General features: G+C 36.4%; 1 protein-coding gene across 1 annotated transcript in view; it reads left to right on the forward strand.

The window, feature by feature from the left end:
* RUNX1T1 (RUNX1 translocation partner 1) overlaps positions 1 to 23827 on the forward strand; it is a 145663-nt gene that overhangs the window by 107262 nt on the left and 14574 nt on the right. Inside the window, 4 exon segments of the mRNA XM_021089123.1 lie at positions 2734 to 2819; positions 3374 to 3575; positions 13677 to 13745; positions 19424 to 19614. Of these exon segments, the coding sequence (XP_020944782.1) occupies positions 2734 to 2819; positions 3374 to 3575; positions 13677 to 13745; positions 19424 to 19614 (548 nt within the window).

A 23827-nucleotide genomic window follows, 5' to 3' on the forward strand; every position in this document is an offset into this window, starting at 1 on the left:
TGTGTGTTAAAATAAAATAAAATCTTGATGTATGAGTAACAGATTATGGTGTTACATCAGGCTGCCATTTTGAGAATATAAAAATTGTCATAAAGGTATACTTAGTCTGGTATGATTTATAAATGTCTATTATAGGTAGAGACATATTTATAGAGACATATACTCAGTAGAATCCTTTAATAAAGTATCTTTACAAGCAGCATTAGTTTATAAGTAAACTTAGAGTTTCAGCTTAGTTAGAAGCTTGCTAAGACTCAACATTAGTGTCAAATTGCCTTCAAACGAAAATTTGTTTCAATGAGTCTGAACAGTTTCCCCCTAGTACATACCTCTGGTATTAATGGATATAAATAAAAATGTGTGGTGATGAATATTTAAGTATCTAAAATGAGGAAATTAATGTAAAAATTTGAGTTTTTTTTTTTTCTTTTAAAAAATTTGGCTCTATCCAACAGATGACCTTCAGAGTTCAAAAGTATCAAAAAAAAAAGGTTATTTTTTTTTCACCAAGTACTTGGGCTCAAACATGTTTCTAAAGTACTTATTTTGTTGTTAAATGAGGTGATGCTTAGCCCTATCCCACAAATGCTGTTATCCCATGAGCCACAGATATCCTGTTGCTCGTTCATATTATTCCATGTGTTAGAGCTCATGTCACTATTGATTTAATCTGCTGAATTTTTGAAACCCTTAAGACCTCTGAAGTTCTTAGTCCTTAAAGACAAATAGTAAGGTGCTTCCATCATGAAACTTAACACCACATTATATCGTTATCACTCTCCAGTTGTTTTCTGTGATGACTCATTTCAGCGGTAGTGCTTTTTCCCTAAAACACAGGCAACAAGTAAGTCAACAAAAATTGCATATTTGCAAACATTTCAATTTGAAGTTGTCACAACAAGCAGAGCAATAACTAAATATTACTTTTCTCCAATGTCTTTTCTATTATGCAGATTATTAAAACATATTTGCAATTTTACTTTTTACCAATAGGTGGCATTGACAATTTTAGCTTTAAAAATGTGTTTCAGAATATATTCTAATTGGAGAGGAATGGTGCAGAGTGTTTTACATTTAGCTTTTTATTTAGTCCGAGAAAGCTGTCGTATATGTGTTCACTTCCCTCAGCTATAAGTTAAATCCTGTTTCATGGTTGGCTGAAAAGAGTCATGTGACTTACTACCTTTATTTTGCTAAATCAGCTAAAAGTGAGAATTTCTAACCATTCAGATTTCACAAAAAATAGAAGGCAGTGTCTCATAACTCTTGCTGTATTTACCCCCAAGTAACACCCTCAGGAAAGGAGCCTAGGTATCTAGAAACCTAAACCAGGCCAAACCAGAGTAATGGTGTGAGAAGTGGCAACCGAAATAAATAGTTTTGTTTAAAATGGAAAATAACTGCCATAGCCCAATGCCTTTCCTTTGTAGTAGAATGTAAAGTGTTTTACACATATTGAGTTTGTCAGAAGAGCCACAAGTTTCCAGATGTCTCTCTCTGATCAGAGCTTTCCATCTATACTTTTAGCAAGACACCTTTATATTCTTTCTCTCTCTCTCTTTTTTTTTCCTGTTAATGACTGCACCCATAGCATACGGATGTTCCCAGGCCAGGGATGGAATCTGAGCTTCAGCTGTGACCTGTGCTACAGCTGTCACAACACCAGGTCCTTTAACCCACTGCACCAGACTGAGAATCAAACCTACATCTCTGCAGTTACCTAAGCTGCTGCACTTGGATTCTTAACCCACCGTGCCACAGTGGGAACTCCTATTTTATATTTTGATGAGCATCCTGGCTAATAGCTCATGTTTGTTACTGTTGTTTCTCAGTTGGTAAGCATTTCTATGTTACTTTCTCATGGTAGTATCTTTACTGTAATGCTAAAGATATTTATGTTGTAGACGACAAATTAGGATTTTTGGTTTCTTGGCTTGGATGTATGATATTTGTCCAAAAATTATATCTGCTTTGTTGATTGTGTTTTCATGGAGAATGTCCAATTTATTTTTATCTTTACATTTTTGGTAAATTGAATGAGTATATTTTGCTTTCATGTTATGCAAGCCCTCTTGTAATTTTATCATGAAGTTGTATGTCATAGGATTCTGTTCATTTCTACTGACCTGAGTTGTTGAATAGTTTGACCGTACTTGTTTTTAGAAAAGCAGATCCCTGTCCATGGAAAACAATTTATGTTGTCTTTGTGTTTTTAATGCAGGGGAGCCACACTTTGAAACCACTTAATGTCTCCTTGTGGTTACTTCTATTTATTGAGAGTCAGGATATATTTGATTTTTCACTTAGGAACATTATATGTATAACTAGATCAGGGCTTGGTGTCACTTTACTCGCTATCTTATGTGTAAAATAAAGGGTTCTGACCAGATGGGCTCTAAAATCCTTTCTAGTTCTAACGTCTTATCATTCTGTATTCTATTCTATATTCTATTCTAATTCATTATATATATATTCTATTTTATATTCATTCTGTATTATATGTGTATTATGTATAGAATATATTGTAAATATATTAATATAATTTATATATAATATTATATATTATGTAATTCTATATTATATTCTAGACTTGAGTCATTCTCTATCATCTGAGTATGACTCATGTCTCCATGCAAAATCGAGCATGTCTTCACATTGTTTGCTAAGTGGCTGTGCACATGTGGATTATGTCCTCAATGTTTTATGGTGATTCAGCCTTCTTTATATTTGTAGGGTTGCATGGCACACGTCAAGAAGAAATGATTGATCACAGACTAACAGACCGAGAATGGGCAGAGGAATGGAAACATCTTGACCATGTAAGATGTTGGTAATCATTTAGGTTAAGAAGTGTTTTGAAAATAGTTGGAGTGAGGTTACATGGTAAAAATGTGGGGATGCTTTGATGGTGTTATGCCAGCCTTGAAGAAATAAAAAGTGTGAATGTTTGAAGTAGAATATAGGATTTGATCTCTAAATGGATATCAAAGCCACTTACATAAGACACGTGTTTAGATCACGGAAAGGAGTTCTTAAAGCCAGATCAGTGGACTACTGTTTTATTTGGAGAGAGTCATTTAGTTTATACTGTAATGGGATTTGTATTTGGAAAGATGGGTTTATTGCCTACATGCCTTCAGCTGAAATCTCCCTGTCATGCCCCTCCCCCATTTTTTATTCTCATTCCCATTGAGTTTACTCATTTTTTGGTCTCTCTTTCAAATCTAACCTTGGGAAATATTAGAGGGAAGTCTTGGGAATAAAATAGCATTCTTCATTGTCCTAAAATAGTTTGTTTCACTATCCACCCGTCTTTGAGTTGTGTGGTGATTGATATTTCCTTCTTTTCTCCCTCTCCCCATTTCTCCCATAGCTGTTAAACTGCATAATGGACATGGTAGAAAAAACAAGGCGATCTCTCACTGTACTAAGGCGATGTCAGGAAGCAGATCGGGAGGAACTGAATTACTGGATCCGGCGGTACAGTGATGCCGAGGACTTAAAAAAGGGCGGCAGCAGTAGCAGCAGTCACTCCAGGCAGCAGAGTCCTGTCAACCCAGACCCAGTTGCATTAGGTATCTTTTCTTCAGATGGACATATTAAACAGCTATTTCTTACGCTGTTGATGCTAATTTTATTTTTAACTTGTCTTTTCAAAAATACAGGCTGTATAGGTAATTGTAGAACAGTAAACACTTTATATCCTCAAATATGTCTTATCTGTTAGGCAGGTTGGCATAAAAAGAGACAGTCACAAAAATTAAACTCCTTTCCTAGGTTAATGTGTTGGGCATATGGCAGAACATCAAAGCTGGGCCAGAATTTCTTGTGCATCACTGAAATGTGTACTCCTTTGTAGTACAGCTCTTTGGGCTCTGTCTCCAACCTACAGAAACAAAACCTCAGGGAGTGGGCTCAGAACTTCTAGCAAGCTCTCCAAGGAATTCTGCTGCACCCTGGTGTTTGAGAGCACTGCATATGGGAATATTTATTGTCTAGTTTTTAATTCAAGACACAGTCTCCAAGATAATCTTGCTTTGTATCTGTATCTTTTTTTTTTTTTTTTTAACAACTGCACTCAGAGCATATAGAAGTTCCCAGGCCAAGGATGGATTTCAAGCCACAGCTGCAGCAACACCTCCATGGTGACCTGAGCCTCTGCAGTTGGATTCTTAACCCACTGTACTACAGGGGGAGCTCCCTGTGTTTTACATTTTAAGAAAACATTTTACCTCAAAATCCCTCCAAGAAGAGACCTAGAGGCACTTTAGTGCTGACTGCCACTGGAAAACTAGAAAGATGTAGCTCTTCCATGACCTTAGTTTATGTTGCTTAACCATGATTTTATTAATTCTGGTTACTTAAGAGGAGTATTAGTATAGTCATGCTTTAGAAATTGAGTGCTAATACGTTGCCGTATTGAGATTTGGGAATTTTTATAACCATAAACAGAGTGGAATCCCAAATATATGGGAAAAGTTTTGAACCTGAAATAATTTTTGAATGGCTTTTGAACTTTTCCCTAAATTAATTAGCTACTGTCATTTACATTTCTGGCCATTTCTTGAATATAATCTGAGTCAACTTAATGGAGATGGATTTGTATTGACCCCTGTTCTCCTATCTCACCATCTCCCACATCCTTTTCTTATGTGCTGTGTTTTAAGTACACACCTATTACCTAGCTTAAGTTAGGGTACAGTCCCTGCAGTATAAACAAAGCCACTCATGCACGTGTAGATTAACTAAGCTTGTGACTTTGGTCTCATTATCACTCATGGGTGATGGTCAAAAAACTTAAAACTTGAAGTATATTATCTGGCTATTGATCACATTATCTTTTTTATTAAAAAAAGATTCATTCGTAAAGTTTCCTTTGCACTTAGGTTTGTGGATTCCTCCTGATCCCTGAACACTGAATGTCTACTGCCATAATAAGTACTAAATAAAGGAAGATTCCAAGTCACTTAATTTATCCAGCAGACATTACTCTAAAGCCTGTTTTAAAGATAAATGGGTTATTTGTTAGATTATGTTAAGATGAGCAATGAAAATAGCTTTAAGTTTAATTTGAACCAATGTTGGTCCAAATAAAATTATTTAGAGTAGAGTAAGCATCTTGTTTTTTATTTCCTTATTGTGAACCAGAATTGGTTAATCATAGCAGATCTGCTCAGAACAAATAAAGAGGATATTTGTAATTATCCAGTCTAGGCAAATATGAGAACCTTAAAACAGAAATTTGGGAGTAAAAGTAATCATTTTAGCCAGCTCTATTGAAGAAATTCATTGTGTCAGTGCTTGTTTACTCTGTGTCACACATCATGCAAGGCACTGGTAATAAAACAGAAAGATTCTTAATTCCTTCCTTTGAGAACGTTTGAGGTAGTGACAGCGATAGACAAGGAGACAGACTGGCAGGCTACTCAAATGCAGTCCCCTGCACGGACAGGATTAATACTATCTGATTTCCATTGTAAAATAAAAATTTCAGAAGTGGATAAGGATTTCAAATCCTGTGAGTTATCTTCACACAGAACATGGGACGGTTACCATATAGGGACTGATACTGTGTACACGTTCTAGTGGTGCAAGTGTTCATTGCTGAGAAGCTAGGTTTAGTTTCCCTGTCATGTAATCAAAAGAATGCATTGGTTTTAAAAACTCCTTCTTGGGAATTCCTGTTGTGGCTCAGTGGTTAACAAATCCGACTAGAAACCGTGAGGTTGCGGGTTCGATCCCTGGCCTTGCTCAGTGGGTTAAGGATCCGGCGTTGCCTTGAGCTGTAGTATAGGTTGCAGATACGGCTCGGATCCCGAGTTGCTGTGGCTCTGGTGTAGGCTGGCAGCTATAGCTCCAATTAGACCCCTAGCCTGGGAACCTCCATATGCCACGGGAGTGGCCCTAGAAAAAGCAAAAAGACAAAAAATAAATAAATAAATAAAAATAAAAACTCTTTAAGAGTATGCAAATTATGTTACTTTTAATGATGGCTTGATGAATTGATGTTTTTAGTAAAAGAGATTGCTTTGCCACACTGTAAGCTTTTATAGATTGTATTTTTCAAAGACTATCAGTAGTTCATTTCGTTGCTTGGACTGTTCTTTAGGGACACAGAACCCTAGATTACCTTTTAAAGAAACTAACCACAACTTTATGGAAAAACAGTCAAGAGCCACACAACATGCAAGTTATCTAGCAATGATTTCCCTGTGTCTTTTGCTAGTAGATTCCTTCAGTCTTTGAGTTCCATCCATCTTGTGGGCTGGGTTGTGGCCATAACTAAGACAGGTTGTTTGTAATAATGGGCTCAGTCATTTACATTAAGTGCTTTCTGAGGTTTTCTCTTAGGCTTTGTAGTTGGTTCTATTAGTGTGGGTAATTAAAGAATTGGGGATAATGGCGTTCCCATTGTGGTGCAGCGGAAACGAATCAAACCAGGAACCATGAGGTTGTGGGTTCGGTCCCTGGCCTCGCTCAGTGGGTTAAGGATCCGGCGTTTCTGTGCGCTGTGGTGTAGGTCGAAGATGCGGCTCAGATCTGGTGTTGCTGCGGCTCTGGCGTAGGCCCGTGGCTACAGCTCCGATTAGACCTCTAGCCTGGGAACCTCCACATGCCGCAGGTGCAGCCCTAAAAAGGACAAAAGACAAAAAAAAAAGAAAAAAAAAGAATTGGGGATATTGACTGATAAATTTATGTTCCGCCTCCGAAAAATGTGTAGTGGGGTAGGGTGTGTGTACAGATACAGGTTTGGATATGTACATGCAGTGTTCCCTATTGTGTGTTGGTTTTGTCTGTGCATTTCTTTTAGCCAGATCCTCTCAATTGTTAAGCTTATGTTTGTTTAAATAAAACCTTCAGAATAATGTTACAGAAGATATCTTTAATTCAAAATATCACCCTAGTCACATTCCTGTCTTAGAATCAATGGCATCATTTAGTCATAAACTCATTTTTATCATTTACAATTATATTTGGTTTCTCTACAGAGGAGAAAGTAACTTCCATGACTGTTGTATTTATTAAACTCATTTCCATTCTCACTTCTGAAATATATCGATAGTATTATGTGAGTATGAAGGGTTGGGTAAGATAACATGATTTTTTCTTTTTTTTTGTCTTTTTAGGGCTGCACCCGTGGCATATGGGGGTTCCCAGGCTAGGGGTTGAATCAGAATTGCATCTGCTGCCCTACACCAGGATCTGAGCTGTGTCTGTGACCTACACCATAGCTCAGGGCAATGCTGGATCCTTAACCCACTGAGCAAGGCCAGGATCGAACCCACAACCTCATGGTTCCTAGTCGGATTCATTTCTGTTGGGCCACATGGGAACTCCCCAAGATAACATGATTAATCTATTACTAATTGAATTTTAGGAGTTTCACCCAGATATTAAGACTATTTTAAATGCGTAGCCTCATAAACACTGTTTAGATTGAGTACACAAATGAATCCATAACGTATTTCTACTCTTTATACATTTATGTTTTGTTAACATTTTATACTTGACCAGAGCAGGTTAATGCCATCAGAATTGATGATTTTATCACTGAAGTAGAAATGCTTTTCTGTGTATAGGGTGGTACCTGCAGAGTATTAGTTCTTCATGTGCTTCTGAGTGTTTATCCAGGTCACTGGTTCTATTTCTTTCCTCTGTCTACATTTCCTTTTTTTCCCAGTATGCTGTTCACACCATTCTGTTGGCTTCTGACATTCGATTTCCTTTAAATTACTTATTTGCTGCCTTTGGACGGTTGTAGAATCTTTCCACACTTCATCTTACATTTGTGTGCCCTCTTTCTGTGTTTCTCAAGTCTCCTGCATCATTAGAGAAAGTTATAAGAGTTATTTAATGAGGGATGTAAGACCTGTATCAGAGAATGAATCATAAAACTCTGAAATAGGAATGCATCTTTCCGTGTGTGTGTTTTTTTTAATGTTTAAGTATTGTGAAGAGGGAGTATGAAACTTAGAAAATACCTTCATGTGCATCTTGTTAAAGGTTTAGCTCTTGCCTGAAAGAGAAATGTCAAAGAGAGGTTTTTGTTTTAAATAAAATGATAAATCAAGTTGATCATCCATAAGAAGTTTAGAAATTCAGAATTTGTTTAATGAATACTACCCCCTGCCTCAGATAGCTTGGTAGATAAATTAATATTTTAAAATTCCTTTGGCTAACATGTTTTATCATTTGTCATATGATTGGATTATATAATTTCTTATCAGTGTCTAAATACTCAGGAAATCCAGCATGAAAGCTAAAATACAGGGTCTGAGCAGATGTCTAGATCTCAATCCCTCATTCTTTTTACTAGTTTTGTGGCCTTTGGCAAATAACTCTGCCTCAATTTCCTCATCTGTAAAATGGGGATGATAATAATACATATTTCATAGGTATTTCTCTATTAAATGAGCTAATAGTTATAAAGCATATGGAACAGTGCCTGACACATAGTAGATGTGCTGTAAGTAATAGCTATTATTATTATTTCTAAGGTACAATCTCAGTGTTTAGGGAATAGTAGTACATAAAATTAGTCTTTTTGCTTGGCATCCAAGTTTATGAAATTATAGTAGATTCTTAGGTTTTTTTTCATTCTGAAAGTATTTCCAAACAGTAATTTTTAGGGGCTAGTTTATTGTATAGGCAGAGAAACAGGAAAGGGGGAATTCTGTTTTTAAAACAGTAAATCTACTATGCCTTTGGGACCCTAATTTATAATACATAAAAATATATAGAAAAATAGATTACTCCCACCAAAAGGAATATATTTTTCACCTTCTATAGTATCATTATAAAAACCACAAGCAAGTTATTCAAAATATATCTGTATATAACAGTTTAGATTTTATGTACTCATATTGATTCATTTTAAATTACATTATGCAGTTCATTTCAAGACAGTGCATCTGAGCTCCCAATATAAAGTGCCTACTGTATTTTTTTAAGTATACTGTATTTACTATATTGGCCTAAAAGAGATGTGACTATTAGTTAAACAGTCCATTTTTGAAAAACAGGAAGAGATGTTGTTGCCTCCTTGTAGCACGAAGTGATTTCATTGTTAAAGATGGCTTCTAGATTTGTTTGGGCTTCTGAACATAAAGTTGAAATTTCTGAATTTATTATCTTTATAAACAGTAAGTAGTATTTACAAAGATGAACCTCATTTAACTTTTACTTTTAATGTTTTTTGTAATAGCTGTTATCAGGATCACAGGCTCATCCTGCCCACTACAGGGTGAAGGCTTTACCTAGAATTGCCAAGCTTTAAGCGTGGCTTTTGCCTGGGTCATGTGAGGTTGTGTTGTTCTCCAGAGGCTATCAGCTCATTCTGTCTTGTGTATTAATGGTGGCTCTTGCTGTATCTAGTATCCACTGGATTTCCATCTGTCCTAAGTACAGTGCATCTTCCATCTCTTCAGACAGCATAGATTGCTCTTTGTCCTTTCACACATCTTGTAACATTTCCTCACTTTGACTTGGTCTCCTAACTTCATAGATGCATTTTTCCAGAGGCTTCCTCTTCCTCTTCTCTCTTCCCCAAGCAGTTTGTATCCCAGAGCAAGCTAAACTTAATTCAAAAGGACTTTAATATAATTTTTCCATCTTGCAGTAATTACATATATATACATTTCACATTTTAAACCATCTCATACAGACTCTTCTTTGTTCTACATTTTAGAACAACCATCCTATTTTATAGCAGCTGATATTTTATAGGTGGTCAAGATTTAATGGTTAAAAATTAGCTTCTTTAGAATCTGAGGCTTAGAAACAGTGTTTTGCACAAGAAAGTCTTTAGAAGTTGTCTCCTGTGAAATTGATCAACTTAAGGATTTTGTTGTTTTTTAAGCTCAGTTTTGCCAGTATAGAACCTGTTATTGCTGTTATTCAATCAGAAGAGAAAATGGGACATTTTTGTTACTTGGTTTCTGTAGCTAATAAAGTAGTATTTGTCAGTGTATCACAAAAGATTCTGAGGAGTACGTCTATTGTCATCACTCCATTTTTTCCGTTGGTAGGACGCAGTAACTTAGAACTAGAGAGGATATTCCAAAATATTTATATTTGTAAATGGATGTATGCTATTTGAAAAAAATCATTTGCCTTTATTTTCCACAACTATTTTAAAAAAAAAAACTTTTTTTTTTTTTTTTTAGAAAGCAGGATAGGATTAAGAGAACTTGCTTGATTGATGTTGGTGTTTCTATCACGTTTCTAGGTCAGGTGGAGTTTGACCCTATGCAGATAGGACAGTGTGTCATTGAGAAATCTAGGGAGATGTAGCCATGAGGGTGAAATACTGCACAACTTTCCTGTGTGGTGTATATGGATCCTTATAGTCTATACCAATTATATAGCACATGGGAAGGTGGGTGTACGATTGATCCTGTACATCATCTTTGCGTCAATTTGGGTGGCTCTTCATGAGATTTGATTAAAATTCATAAAGTGTCATCTAAGAAGTTTGAGGACTTCCCATCAAGGACTGAGGCAGTGAATTGCAAACTATAGAAATAACTCCTGTTCCAAGGTGACATGTACTAAGGGGGTAAAAAAATTACTGGTGTATGTTGCCTAATCCAGACCTCTTCAGTGGTTCTGTTTTGTCCATAAAGTTTTGTGCCCTTTAGATTTAAGTTCTGAGAGACAAGAGAAATTTAGTTTTTTATAAGGAAGTAAAGTGTACAGTCGGAACTATGTCTAGATACTCATATTGCAACAGAACAAAGGGTGGGGGAAAATGTATACAGGTAAGGATAACTTGATCCCTTTGCTGTACAGTGGGAAGGAAAAAAGTATACAGTTGGCCCTCTATATCCATGAGTTCTACATCTATGAATTCGGCCAACTATATGTCAAAAAGATTTGGGGAAAAAAAAATTCCAGAAAGTTTCAAAAGATAAAACTTGAATTTGTCATGTGATGGAAAATATTTACATAGCGCTTATATTGTATTATGTATTATAAGTTATATAGGGATGATTTAAAGTATACAAAAGCATATGTATAGGTTAGGCAAATAGCATGCCATTTTGTATATGGGAGGTTCCCAGGCTAGGGATCGAATCAGAGCTATAGCCGTAGCAACGCAGGATCTGAGCTGCATTTTTGACCTAAGCCACAGCTCATGGCAATGCTGGATCCTTAACCGAGGTCAGGGATCAAACCCACAAGCTCATGGTTACTAGTCGGACTCATTTCCACTCCACCACAGTGGGAACTCCATGAACATTCTCAGATCTTGGTCTCCTTCAGATACCAAAGAATGACTGCGCATTCTTACTGGGCAACCTGCTAAATATAATGATGATGAAAGTAGCAACTAACATCTAATGACCGTTTAGGATGTGTCCTGCCAAGCATGTAGTAGAAAGTACCATATTCAGTCCTTACAGCAGCAAACTCAAATGTGATAGTATTGTCCCATTTTACAGATGTGGCAACTGAGACATGGAGAAACTAACTTGCCCAGTGTCACAGGGCGAGTAAGTGGCAAAGCCAGGATTCACCTTCTCTGGGCTTTAGAACTCTTTTGCCTCTGCTGACCAGGGCTGGTAATTATTATCTTTCATGGATAGAATTTGGATAAATTAACATCACCTTTCTCATTCCCTATATTAATTATTGACCATTTAGAAGAAAATAATTTTTATAAAGCTACTACTCTTTCCTTAAACCAATAAATGAAACTTTTTTTTGCTACTTTGGCAAAGGCATGTTTTTTTCTGTTTGTCTTCAGATTTCACAAATTTATTCCTATACAATAAATTATTCTTCTTTCTCCTAAAAAAATAAGTCTTTAAAAGTCATCATAAGGAGTTCCCCCGTGGTACAGTAGATTAAGGATCAGGCATTGTCACTGCAGGGGCTCAGGTCTCTGCTATGGCGTGGGTTCAATCCCTGGCTTGGGAGTTTTCACATGATATGGGCACCCCTCCACCCTGAAAAAAAAAAAAAAAAACTTGTCGTAAGTAAGCTTCTGTTTCACTGTGTCATGTGGCTAAATGTGAGCTTGACCACACTTTCTTTATAGTGATGTGAAAGGTAATCCTGACAAATCTAATAGCCATGTATTTCTTTGAAGTAGTGATTATGTCAAACAATTTTTTTTTCTTTTTCCTTTTTTTTTTTTTTTTTTTTAGGGCCACACCCATGGCATATAAAAGTTCCCAGGCTAGGGTCCAATCAGAGCTGTAGCTGCCAGCCTATGCCACAGCAGTGTGGGATCTGAGCCATGTCTGTGACCTACACCACAGCTCAGTGCAGTGCTAGATCCTTAACCCACTTTGAAAGGCCAGGAATCACACCCACATCCTCATGGATGCTAGTCAGGTTTGTTACTGCTGAGCCACAGTGGGGAACTCCATGTGCCAAACAATTTTATCAAGCTATTTAGCAAATGAAAATTAAAGACATTTTTGGTTTCATCATTTATTGTATAGAAATATGTGCACATGAGAATGCATGGGTATTTCCAGTCCATCTGATTATCAGGTATTCATGAAATTATAAACTTAAAAATAAACTTTTTATATTTGGAATAAATTTTAGATTTAAGGAAACATTGCAAAGTAGTGCAGAGAGTTTCCATATTTCCTTTACTAGGCTTTCACTAATTCAGAATAGTTGTGAAAATTTCATGTTATGTCCAACTGGTAATCTGTGTACCTTTGGAGGATTCAAAATATTCATATGTGTCTAAGGCATTCAAATATAAAATGGCATATACTTAGCTAAGTTGATTGTGCTTTTCTCATTCGGTGACTCCAGAAAATATAGAAAACAAGACTGAATTTCTTTTAAACTTCAATATACATTAGGTAAAGTATTGTTAGTATAGTAACAATATAGTATAGTCTGCAACCTAATATTCTCATACATGTAAAGAAAATTTCAGTTATTCGAAACTTATCATGGGTTGAATGATTGTTATAAAAGTTAAAATGATTTTTTTTTCTTAACCCAAACTTCTAAGTACATAGACTTTCATTTCAAAATCCAACATGGAAGTCTGTATACATTTTATTTTCAAACATATATATATATTTTTTTCATGCCATTTTCATGAACATGTTATTGGGTATCAGTGAATCCATGCTAATGACTCTTTCTTTTTTTCAGTCATGTGAAATCTGTATGATCCGAATTTTGTGAGCAGTTTGAATGCTCAGCGAGATTTTTTAAAGTAATTAAATGTGAGAATTAGTTAGGCATGGCGTAATTTATTGAAAATTTATTAAAAACTTACTGAAAAACCTATGGAGTATTTAATGAAAAGGTGGTCAAATCAGAGCTGTGTTAAAATGAGGTTACCCTAACATGTAATCTTCTATCGGTGTGACTCTCAAAAAGAAAATTACCACGTACAATTTAATTTTTTTAATAAAATAAAATAAACCCATAGAAATTCCCATCCTTAGAGGGTGCTAGGCGTGTTCCTAAATATCATAGTGTGGAACGAAATATTTAGAGTTGTTTCAGCTTGGGGGTCTGATGGCCGCTCTTGCTGTCTTTATTTTTTTGACATGAAATGCTCAGCCGTTTAAAATTATGTTTCCATAGAGAAATTGAAAGAGTGGGCATTGCTTGCTTCTACCCTGTGTGGTGACAGAACAGCGCTTATGGTGCTCTCTTCTTCTCTCCACCGATTTTTATCCTTTTCATAGATGCGCATCGGGAATTCCTTCACAGGCCTGCTTCTGGATATGTGCCAGAGGAGATCTGGAAGAAAGCTGGTAAGAATTGTTTAAAAACACGAGTTTAGTGTTCTGGCAGCTGTGTGCAGTTGTTAATGCAGTGATGTGAGGAATGACAAGAAAGGACTTCACTGCGAACAACAACAACAGAACAACACCCCCTCCCCCAAAGAAAATTTAAAAGTCCTGATGAATATTCTTAAACCAGGCCTGATTAGAACATGAAATAGTTTTCATTTTAGTAGCATCTGCTAGTGCTATTGTAATGAGAGTCTGGTCATACTTTTGTTATAAACCCCTATTTTTCAGGGGCTCTGATGGTTTCAGGCTGGAAGCCTGAGGTCTCAGCTTGCATGCAATTTTTCCTTCGTGAAAACAAAGTCTGGTGTTTTACTTCAGCCTTTTCTCCTAATTTTTTTTAAAAAAATTGTGGTGTAGTTGACATATATCTCTGAAATTCTTTAAAAAAAAAAAAAAAACAAAAAACCAAAAAACAGCCAATTTAGCTGACTTGTTGAGGCATTCAGAAATTTTATGGTTACAACCAGTTTTTTGTTTGTTTGTTTTTGTTTTTGTTTTTTTTTTTGTCTTTTTAGGGCTGCACCTGTGGCATATGGAGGTTCCCAGGCTAGGGGTCGAATTGGAGCTGTAGCTGTTGGCCGGCGCTTCACCCACAGCAATGCTGGATCTGAGCTACATCTGGGACCTACATCACAGCTCACTGCAACTCCAGATCTTTTACCCACTGAGCGAGGCCATGGATCGAACCTGCTAGTCAGATTCATTTCTGCTGTGCCACGACGGGAACTTGCAACCAGTTTTTATTTTTTGTTTAATTTTATTTTTATATAATGATTTTATTTTTTCCATTATAGCTGATTTATAGTGTTCTGTCAATTTTCTGCTGCATAGCAAGGTGACTCAGTCACATATACATGTATACATTCTTTTTTCTCTCATTATCATGCTCCATCACAAGTGACCAGACATAGTTCCCAGTGCTAAACAGCAGGATCCTGACAACCAGTTTTTAAAATTGATCTTTTGTGCTAATTAATATTCAATGCCCAGAGCTAAATTAAGTTAAATGACAAAGTTGCTAAATTTCTACTTTTTCTTTCCATGTATACTATCAGACTTTCATTAAGGGATATCATTCTACATTTCGAAGTACATTCAAAGTGTCTGATGACTCATTGACGTATGGGACTTAAAGAAGTTCCAGTCTGGCAGAATCTTGGTAGAATACCATCACTGTAAGAGTTGAGCCAAAACCTGTGAAAACCGACTAAGGAGATAAAGCATAACCCTGTTTCAGGAGTTTAAAATGACGTTGCAAACACATAATGTGGCTTTGAGCTACAGTAACCTCAGCTATTAAGACAGTTTGTCTGAGTTGAAAAACTAGAAAATGCTATTTCTGTATACAATCAGATGGGTATAGGGCTGGGAACTCCAATCAAGGAGTAAGAGTCAAGGGAAAGAGATTATTTCTTTGTTGCTATGGAATGCTTCTCTTTGGATTTTTTTTTTCTCATTTCACGCCGCACCTGCGGCATATGGATGTTCCCAGGCTAGAGGTGGAATCAGCTGTAGCTGCCAGCCTACGCCACAGCAGTGCCAGGGCTGAGCTGCATCTTCGACCTATACCACAGTTCACGGCAACGCTGGGTCCTTAACCCACTAAGCAAGGCCAGGGGTCGAACCTGAGTCCTTATGGAGCCTAGTTAGGTTTGTTAACCATTGCGCCACCACGGGGACTTCTCTCTTTGGATTTTGACTTCACCCAGTTATGTTTCAGATCTCTGCAACTTGCTTACTCTGATCGTTTGAGTCTTATTCTAGTTTTGTGGGGTAAGTTTTGTGTTACTTTTTGGGTTTTTGTTTTTAAATTTTTAAGAGGTGACAGGGATAAGGAGTTTCAATATCTGATAGTACTATAAGCTTAGCAGCTTAGATTGAGAACTAGAGGGAAGGTATACAAATCAGATAGATTCATAGATCCATTCATTCAGCTTAAAGGTTAAAGTTAATATGTGAATATATATACATACATACACACACATATCACTCATCTGCATAGTCTTACAGATTTATAGCATCATTTCTAAGAGATTTTCTACCAGGGTCATAATCATAGGATACTCCTAAGCTGCTAAAATGTGCTGAATGCCACCTACCTGGGAAAAGAATTGCTACATCTTCCTTCTGACCACTTTTTCCCCCATTTTTAAGCTGTCAGTTCTACTTAATTCCAAAAAGAGGTACAAAGAATTGCCATTTGGGATAGCAGAAGGATGACTTTTTCTGTTGAGAGAGTCTCTGCATCTCCCTTATTTATTGTATTTAAGTTAAATCCCAAGAGTTCATAAAGAAAAATTGACAGTGAGTCTTGTGTAACCCAAATTCCCTCTGTGCTATTATCTGCTCAAGTCTTTGTTTGATTGCTATTAAGCGAGAGCAGATTTTTCTGAATATACCACCTTTGTTAGAAAGTCGACTTGAATGGGTATGCACAAAGGAAATCCTACCACAAGTGGTAAGCAATTGGAAGCAGATTAAAAACTGTTCTTTATACTTTGCACTTAATCATTTTTTTTTAAAAAACTTGACATGTTGTAATCTATTGAGTCCACTATTATTTTCCTTCACTGTCTGTTTTATGGATTTCTGAAACCAGTTCAGGGTGTACTCTTCATTGTGGAGATTCTGAGAGGAGAGAAAGAGTAATACTTATTTCTACAGTGTCCATGCATTCTCTGAGAAGGGTTAAACCTTACCAAACAAATGTTTGGAGTATTTTTAAGATATGCCTCTCCATCTATATATTAGGTCTTTGATCTAAAATATAATTTGGAAGTAGTGTCTATTAAATTTATATTTCTATAGTGAGATCCTAAATCTGTATAAAACAGTTTGGGAACAGTTTTCTATGGATAGATGCTAAATTTTAAGGAGTATAATAAATCCCTGAAGTATAGATAACAGTTTCCCCTGGAAATCTTGAATAACTGCTTATAATATTTATCTTTATAGGCATCTTAAAAAGCATTTCTAGTGTCGGAAGTATCAAAGTACCCACCGTGATGAAAACACCAAGGGTAGAACGTGACATCTGCACACAGCCTGTTAAAACTTGAAAGCTTTTTTCCCTAAGATTCTAAAATTTGCTGTGGGCAAAATTTTCTTTTTTAGGTTTAAAAATAAAGTCTGTCTTTGCAATAAAAGTGTTGTGCATTACCATTGTGACAAAAGAAAAGTAAATAAAATGAAGTTTAAAGCATTTGAAAAATACCAGTAGGGTAGCGCTTTAAAATTCAGTGTAATTTATATGCCTTTTTTTTCACAGAAGATTATAATGGCAAAAGTATATCCTGTGCTTAAAAGTACATCATATAATATTTTGCACATTTTATTTTGAAATAATTTCAAATGTGCAGAAAAAGGTACAAAAGTAGTATAAACAATTCCTTTATACCTTTCTCCCAATTTTCCGTTTTACTATATTTGCTTCAATGTCTCTCTCTTCCCTTCCCCTTTTCTCTGTTATGTATTTTGTTTTTTTCCAGCCATTTGGGAGTAAGTTGCACACAAGGTGTCCCTTTACCTAAACATTTTAGTGTGTATTTCCTAAGATCAAGGACATTCTCTTGTATAACTACAGTTCAGTTACCACAATCAGGATATTAACATTTATTTAACACAATTATTTATTCTACAGATGGTATTCAAAGTTTGTATGTTACTCTAATAATACAGCATAATAATATAACAATATACATTTGGAATCCTAACTAATGTTTAAGGCCATATCAATTTTCCACTAAAAGTAGTATTTTTTAAAACCAACAACAGAGGTAACAAAACACAGCCTAAAGTTAAAAAAGGTTTTCACAAAATTGGAAAACAAATATAGTTATTTTTTAAATTACAACTGTTTTCTTCAGTATATTTCTTTTTCAAATGATCAGTGAATGTTTGCAGTTGGTAATAAATATTCAAGCACCTTGCAAATGTCCTACCAATTCTCTTTGCTGATCTGTATATGCCTGTGGGATTAGAATAGGAATGCATAATTTAAATATAAATTGCCTGATTTGCATATACAATTAGTCAAGCTACAGCTTTGATCGTAAGCAAAAATTATTGTCCTGTATTACCACTTAGATAGAATTTTAATTCACCTTGAATATTCAAACTAAATTAGAGCCTGGCTATATAGTTAGAAGGGCAGTACTTCCCTGGTGCCCCAAGTCGTTTAGGATAAAGGCATCTTTTCACCTCCTAGTGAAAAAGGTGTTCCCGCCTCTGTGCAGTACTGTTTCCACCCAGATTTTAAATGCATATCTTAAAGTGAGCAACAAAGGCTTAACATATTTTAGTTACTATTTCCAGTCTGAATTGTTCCCTTATAATTTCATCTATAAAATCTAGCAGACAGTAATTGCAAATGAGTGAACTTCAGAAATAATGCTGCGAAAATGGCAAAGGCTACAAAAGTCCTGATAGATGATTACTAATGGAGGGCTTTTCATGAGCCTCAGGTCATGCGCTATGTATGTGTGAGATAAATGATAGAAATTTAAGAAACTATAGGAGTATTTGTATCTTTTAACATTTTTAATCTACAGTAAAACATTTTTATTAGGAATCTATGTTTTTAATTAAACAACATTTAATTAAGGTGCTTTTTAAGTGAGTGAAACAATTAAGTGCAAACACTTGAATGAAACATGTCATAATTAGTTTTAATAGAGTGTTAATTGGTACTAGGTTTGCCAAGTTAATAATTACTGCTTATTAAATTTTCAATTAATCATTGTCATTTTGCTTTGAATAAAGATGAAAATTAGATAAACTAATTCAGGGGGAGGATATTTTCCCTTGTTAATTAGAACAGTTAATTTTTTAAAATGGAAATTACTTGTTTTAGTTGTCAATCTTATGTTGTACATTAGTCAGATCTTTGCACCCTTTCCACAGCCAAAAATACAGAGCTAATTTGACACCTTGCAGGTTTATAGTCAGGCCTGATTGTCTTGGCCTGAAGTACGATTCAATTATATTTGTCTAGTGCAACAGTTGGCTATGCAAAACTGTTTTGACTCAACTGAAAATTTGGAAATGAGAAAATGGGTTTTTTAAATCCCTATCATTTAGTCTATAAAGATACATTTACATTACTCAGTAAATGACAAGAGAAAGAAAAGCTGGATCTTCTGTGTTTCATCTTTGATTTTCTTTAAAAGGTCTGCCTCAGTTGCTCTGAGATACCTCTTCATTATTGTATTGTATCTTTTTCCAGGAAAATAATCTATCCTCTTCCTCTCTTTCTTATGAAAGCTTTACCTGTGTATTCCCAGTGTTCATATTAACCCTTAACATTGTGGCAAAACACCTTCTTTATCTATCTGAAACATCCAGTCAGGTTTCTTGTGGTTATTTCTGTTTTTTAATGACTTAGTCTGTTCTCAATCCTTTTTGGGTTGAGTTTTGGTGAAAAGTTTTAGTGATGATACAGTAGTTAAAAAACATATCCCCTTTTGTTTTCCTAAATGAATTTTCAAAATGTGGTTCCTTAGACAGCCGAGGAACTGCCCAGAAAAGGGGATGAGAGTCATGCCTGTTGTCTTGAATTCTGGGTACCGGCAATCAGCCCAGGTCCCGAGCTAACAGAGAACTGTTTTCTTGTCTGGTCTGGCCCGCTGGGCATACAGAGGAGGCGGTCAATGAGGTGAAGCGCCAGGCGATGACCGAGCTGCAGAAGGCCGTGTCAGAGGCCGAGCGGAAAGCACACGACATGATCACCTCGGAGCGTGCAAAGATGGAGCGCACGGTGGCCGAGGCCAAGCGGCAGGCAGCAGAGGACGCCCTAGCCGTTATCAACCAGCAGGAAGATTCAAGCGAGGTGAGGCTCAGGCAGACATGCCTGCTGTGCTCCTTTTTTTGATTGTGGGAGATCACAAATAAAGGCGGACATTGGACTTGAGATAAACAAATCTTTGGGTGGAAAATTAGAACACTTTGGGGAGGCCCAGCACTTGTGGGATTGACCAAGAGCTGATCAAATCTTGTCTTTATTAAAGATCTATAAGAATAACTTCCAGAAAGCGTTTTTAATGTATTTGGTAGGTAACAGCTTAAAGTGAAATTCTTAGAACTTTCTAATGCTGTTTAGAGATTCAGAACTGCTGTGTGTGCAGATATGTTAGTGTATGTATGTGATTTCCTTCTAAAAGACAGGATTTAGTAGAGATATATTGTGTAGGCTGTGCACTCTGAAGACACTGCATGCTTGGGATCAGTCACTTCTTTAACTGTTGGTTCTAAAGTCCAATGCTAAACCATTTGCATCAATTAAACATTTCTAAGAGATATTCTTCATGGCCTGTTTTTGCCGATTATTTGTAATAACCATTATGATGGTCATTTCATAGCATAACATCACTGCCAGAGTAATATTACTTCTATTTTTACAGTATATTTAAACACACGCACAGGTAGCCTAAGTGGGTCAAGGATCTGGGAAGTAACTAAAACGGTGTCTGTTTGAATGCTTATTTATTTATTTATTTATAGGGTTTTTTTTAAGGGCCACACCCACACCATATGAAGGTTCCCAGGTTAGGGGTCTAATCGGAGCTACAGCTGCCAGCCTATGCCACAGCCACAGCAATGCCAGATCCAAGCTGTGTCTGCAACCTGTACCACAGCTCACGGCAATGCCCAGTCCTTAACCCACTGAGTCAGGCCGGGGATTGAACCTGCAACCTCATGGTTCCTAGTCAGATTCGTTTCCACTGTGCCACAGTGGGAACTCCTTGAATGCTTTTTAAACAGAGACTGTAAAGTCAGAACAATGCAGTAATGCTCTGCATTAATATAGCACCACCATGCCCAACCCCAAAGTAACTTTTGATAAGGACTGCAATTATCTAGTCACACCATGCTGAACTAGGCAAAAGCATAAGCTGATAAATCAATGGTCCACTATGACATATATCTATAATTTGCAAGGGAGAGTAAGAATTTAATTTGTACCAGGCTTCTCTGTAGATGAAAGACCCTGTGAGAATTATTCAATACCCAGAGTTTCTGTTTAATGTGTAGCAGATGAATAACAAGGGGACAAAAGGAATTGATTTTCAACATTTGAAAGTTTCTCTGAAAGAGGGACAAAGGGAAGTTTATCTACTCTTTTAACTGCTGACTTTCCTTTCTTGAATTAAACTAGACATAAATTCAATTTTATTGGCATCTTGTGGCTAAAATATTTAAGGACCTTGTTTTGTGTTTTTTGAAAAAAAAAAATTATCAGCATCTTTTGGAGAGAATTTGTCCTGTTCTAGTGAAGTTAGTAATACCGTGACACACAATTGTTGACAACATTATCACTTTCATGTGAACATATCAGGGCTGTTACACATGTTAAGAGTATTTTATAGGTCACTAAGTTCTAAAGATAAATATCTAGGAGAAATTGTGAAATAAGTCTTTACATTTGGTTAACAATGCTGTATTCCTTTAGTATCCATAAGCTCTGTAACTTTATTTCTAATGCCTATCAGAAAAAAACTATGAGCTTGACACTAGTATTTAGCATTATAAAAATATGATGTACTAAACAGTAGCTGTAAATAGTAGGTACAATGAAATAACTTGGATATGAGTGATCTTCTGAAGTAACTTTTTCTTTTCTTTCTTTTTGGATCTCTTGGGAAACTGATCTTTAATATAGCAATACCTTTGTCTTCAGTGACATTTCTAAAGGATTTTAAAGCAGTGTTGGAGAAAAGGTTTAGGAATCAGAGGGCCAAGTTTAAGTCCTGGCTCCGTCTCTTATTGTTCAGTGATTTTGAGAAAACCACTAAACCTCTAAAAGTTTTAGTCTTCTCATCTCATACTGTGACTAGAACCCTGAGACATAATAATTTTAGTATGTTGCAGTTGAGGAAGCTCACCTGGCTACAGTTACACAGCTAAGGGATGGCAGAATCCACTTAAAGTTGCTACTGCTCCATGCTGGAGTTCTCAAGATGCTGCTAGTCTGTACATTGTTCCAGAACAATGAAGAAAGAATCATTAAGGTCACTTCTGGATTCAGTTAAAGAAAGGCAGCTTAGGGCTGGCTTCCTTCTTTTCCTCTTCTTATTTCTCTCTCTTTTTGGCCACACCTGCAGCATGCGAAAGTTTCTGGTCCAGGGATCGAACCCGAACCATAACAGTGACAATGCTAGATTTTACCCACTGAGCCACTAGGGAACTCCCCTACTTTTCTTTTTATCATCCATCCATTCATTCATTCTATGGCCACACCTGTGGCATGTGAATCCAAGATCTTTTAACTCCGCTGTGCTGGTTATTGAACTCATGCCTCCTCCAGTGACCCGAGCTGCTACAGTAGGATTCTTAACCCACTGTGTCACAGCAGGCACTCCCCTTTTCTTCTTTTTAAACTGCAAGACCACTTTTAAGACTTGTGGGGAGTGGGGTTGATCTCTTGAAGGATTAAGCCGTTTTCCGACAAAAGTAATGTAGACATGTCTTGAGATGGAAGGTAGCTTTTATTTGAATGAATCCCAGACTCCTACAGACTTGCACATAGGTCTGTACACACACATGCGCATACATGTAATAAAAGTGGTTTAACTGAGGACTTGACAAAAAAGTAAGGATTAATTGATTAGCCCTAGATTTTAATGCTGCTAATACCCTTGAGGAATGACAGTGTCTCTGAACAATCTTAGTGGTCAATCATTACCTTGAATTTGTAGGTAAATATCTTTCTCCCCCTTCAGGAATTCTTTACTTTTTATTTAAGATTGAGTACACGACTTGGATTCTAACATATTATTTTTATACACTCTGTTCCTTCCTCACACTTGAGACTGTGCACCTTTCAGTAGAAACAACTTGATAAAGGCCACCTCAGGAGTGATTCTTAGACTTCAAGTCTAGCAAGCTCTGGGCCCCTCTAGAGTTCCCTCCCTCAGCTCTACCATGTTTGTCCCCAGGGTAGGGAATCTGTAAGGTCAGAACTGCATGGCCCAGATGATCTGCAGAGAGGGCAGTGCAGGTACTACTCAGAATTCAATTCTCTTATATTTAGAAGATTTTCGTGAATTTTTACCATTTGACCTCAGATAAGACCCATATAGAACAGTGCTTCAGAAATTTTATGAATTTTATTATTCGTTTCCTTAGATAGACTAAAAGACCTGGCCATCATAGTAATTGGTTGAAAAAGTACGTATACTCCCATTAAATGTGGGAACCATTGATTTTAAAACTGTACCCAGAAATTAACAGACATTAAAAAAAATCATATTTGTGACTTGGCCAGGACAGTTTATTATTTGATATATATTATGCTATTTATATATCAGTTTATTCTGTCAATAACAAGTTATTGAACTTTTATTCTATGTTGTAGACGGTGCTAGGCCCTGAAGGTACAGTGGTCTCTGCCTTCCTGTTCACTATAGTTCATTGGAAAAATCAAATCAATCTAAATTATGAGTCTTAGTGCTGTGCCTGTGAGATAGAATGGGCGGGATTTGATGATCAGCTGACAAGAATGGAAGAGGGAGTTGCAGTTTTTAGGTGGACATACAGGGTTTGGGGTATACACATCAGGTGGTCATAAATATGAAACCTTTAAAAATGACCACAGTTTATTAACCAGTCCCCTTTTGATGGAACTAAGGTTATTTCTAATCATTCCCTAGAGCAAAAAATGCTGCATGGAAATCTTTGCGTGCCATCTATAGGATATAATACTCAGAAGTGAAATTGCTGAGACAAAATGATGCCTGCTTTATTTTTATTTGATACATATTTCTAGATTCTTGTCCCAAAACTTTGTAATTATTTTCATTTTTTCAGAAATGCAAGTTTTGCTTTTACAATAAGATGAAATGATAAATTCCTTTTAAAATTAAAAGGTGGGGTTTTTTTTTTTTTTTTTTGGTTTGTTTGTTTGATTGTTTGTTTTTGCACTATACTCAGTGCCCATGAAAGTCCCCAGGCTAGGGGTCAGTTCAGAGCTGCAGCCGCTGGCCTGCGCCACAGTCACAGAAACACAGAATCTAAGCCTTGTCTGTGACCTATACGACTGCTCA

Source organism: Sus scrofa, chromosome 4 (genome assembly GCF_000003025.6).
Source record: "Sus scrofa isolate TJ Tabasco breed Duroc chromosome 4, Sscrofa11.1, whole genome shotgun sequence".
Classification (NCBI taxonomy): Eukaryota; Metazoa; Chordata; class Mammalia; order Artiodactyla; family Suidae; genus Sus; species Sus scrofa.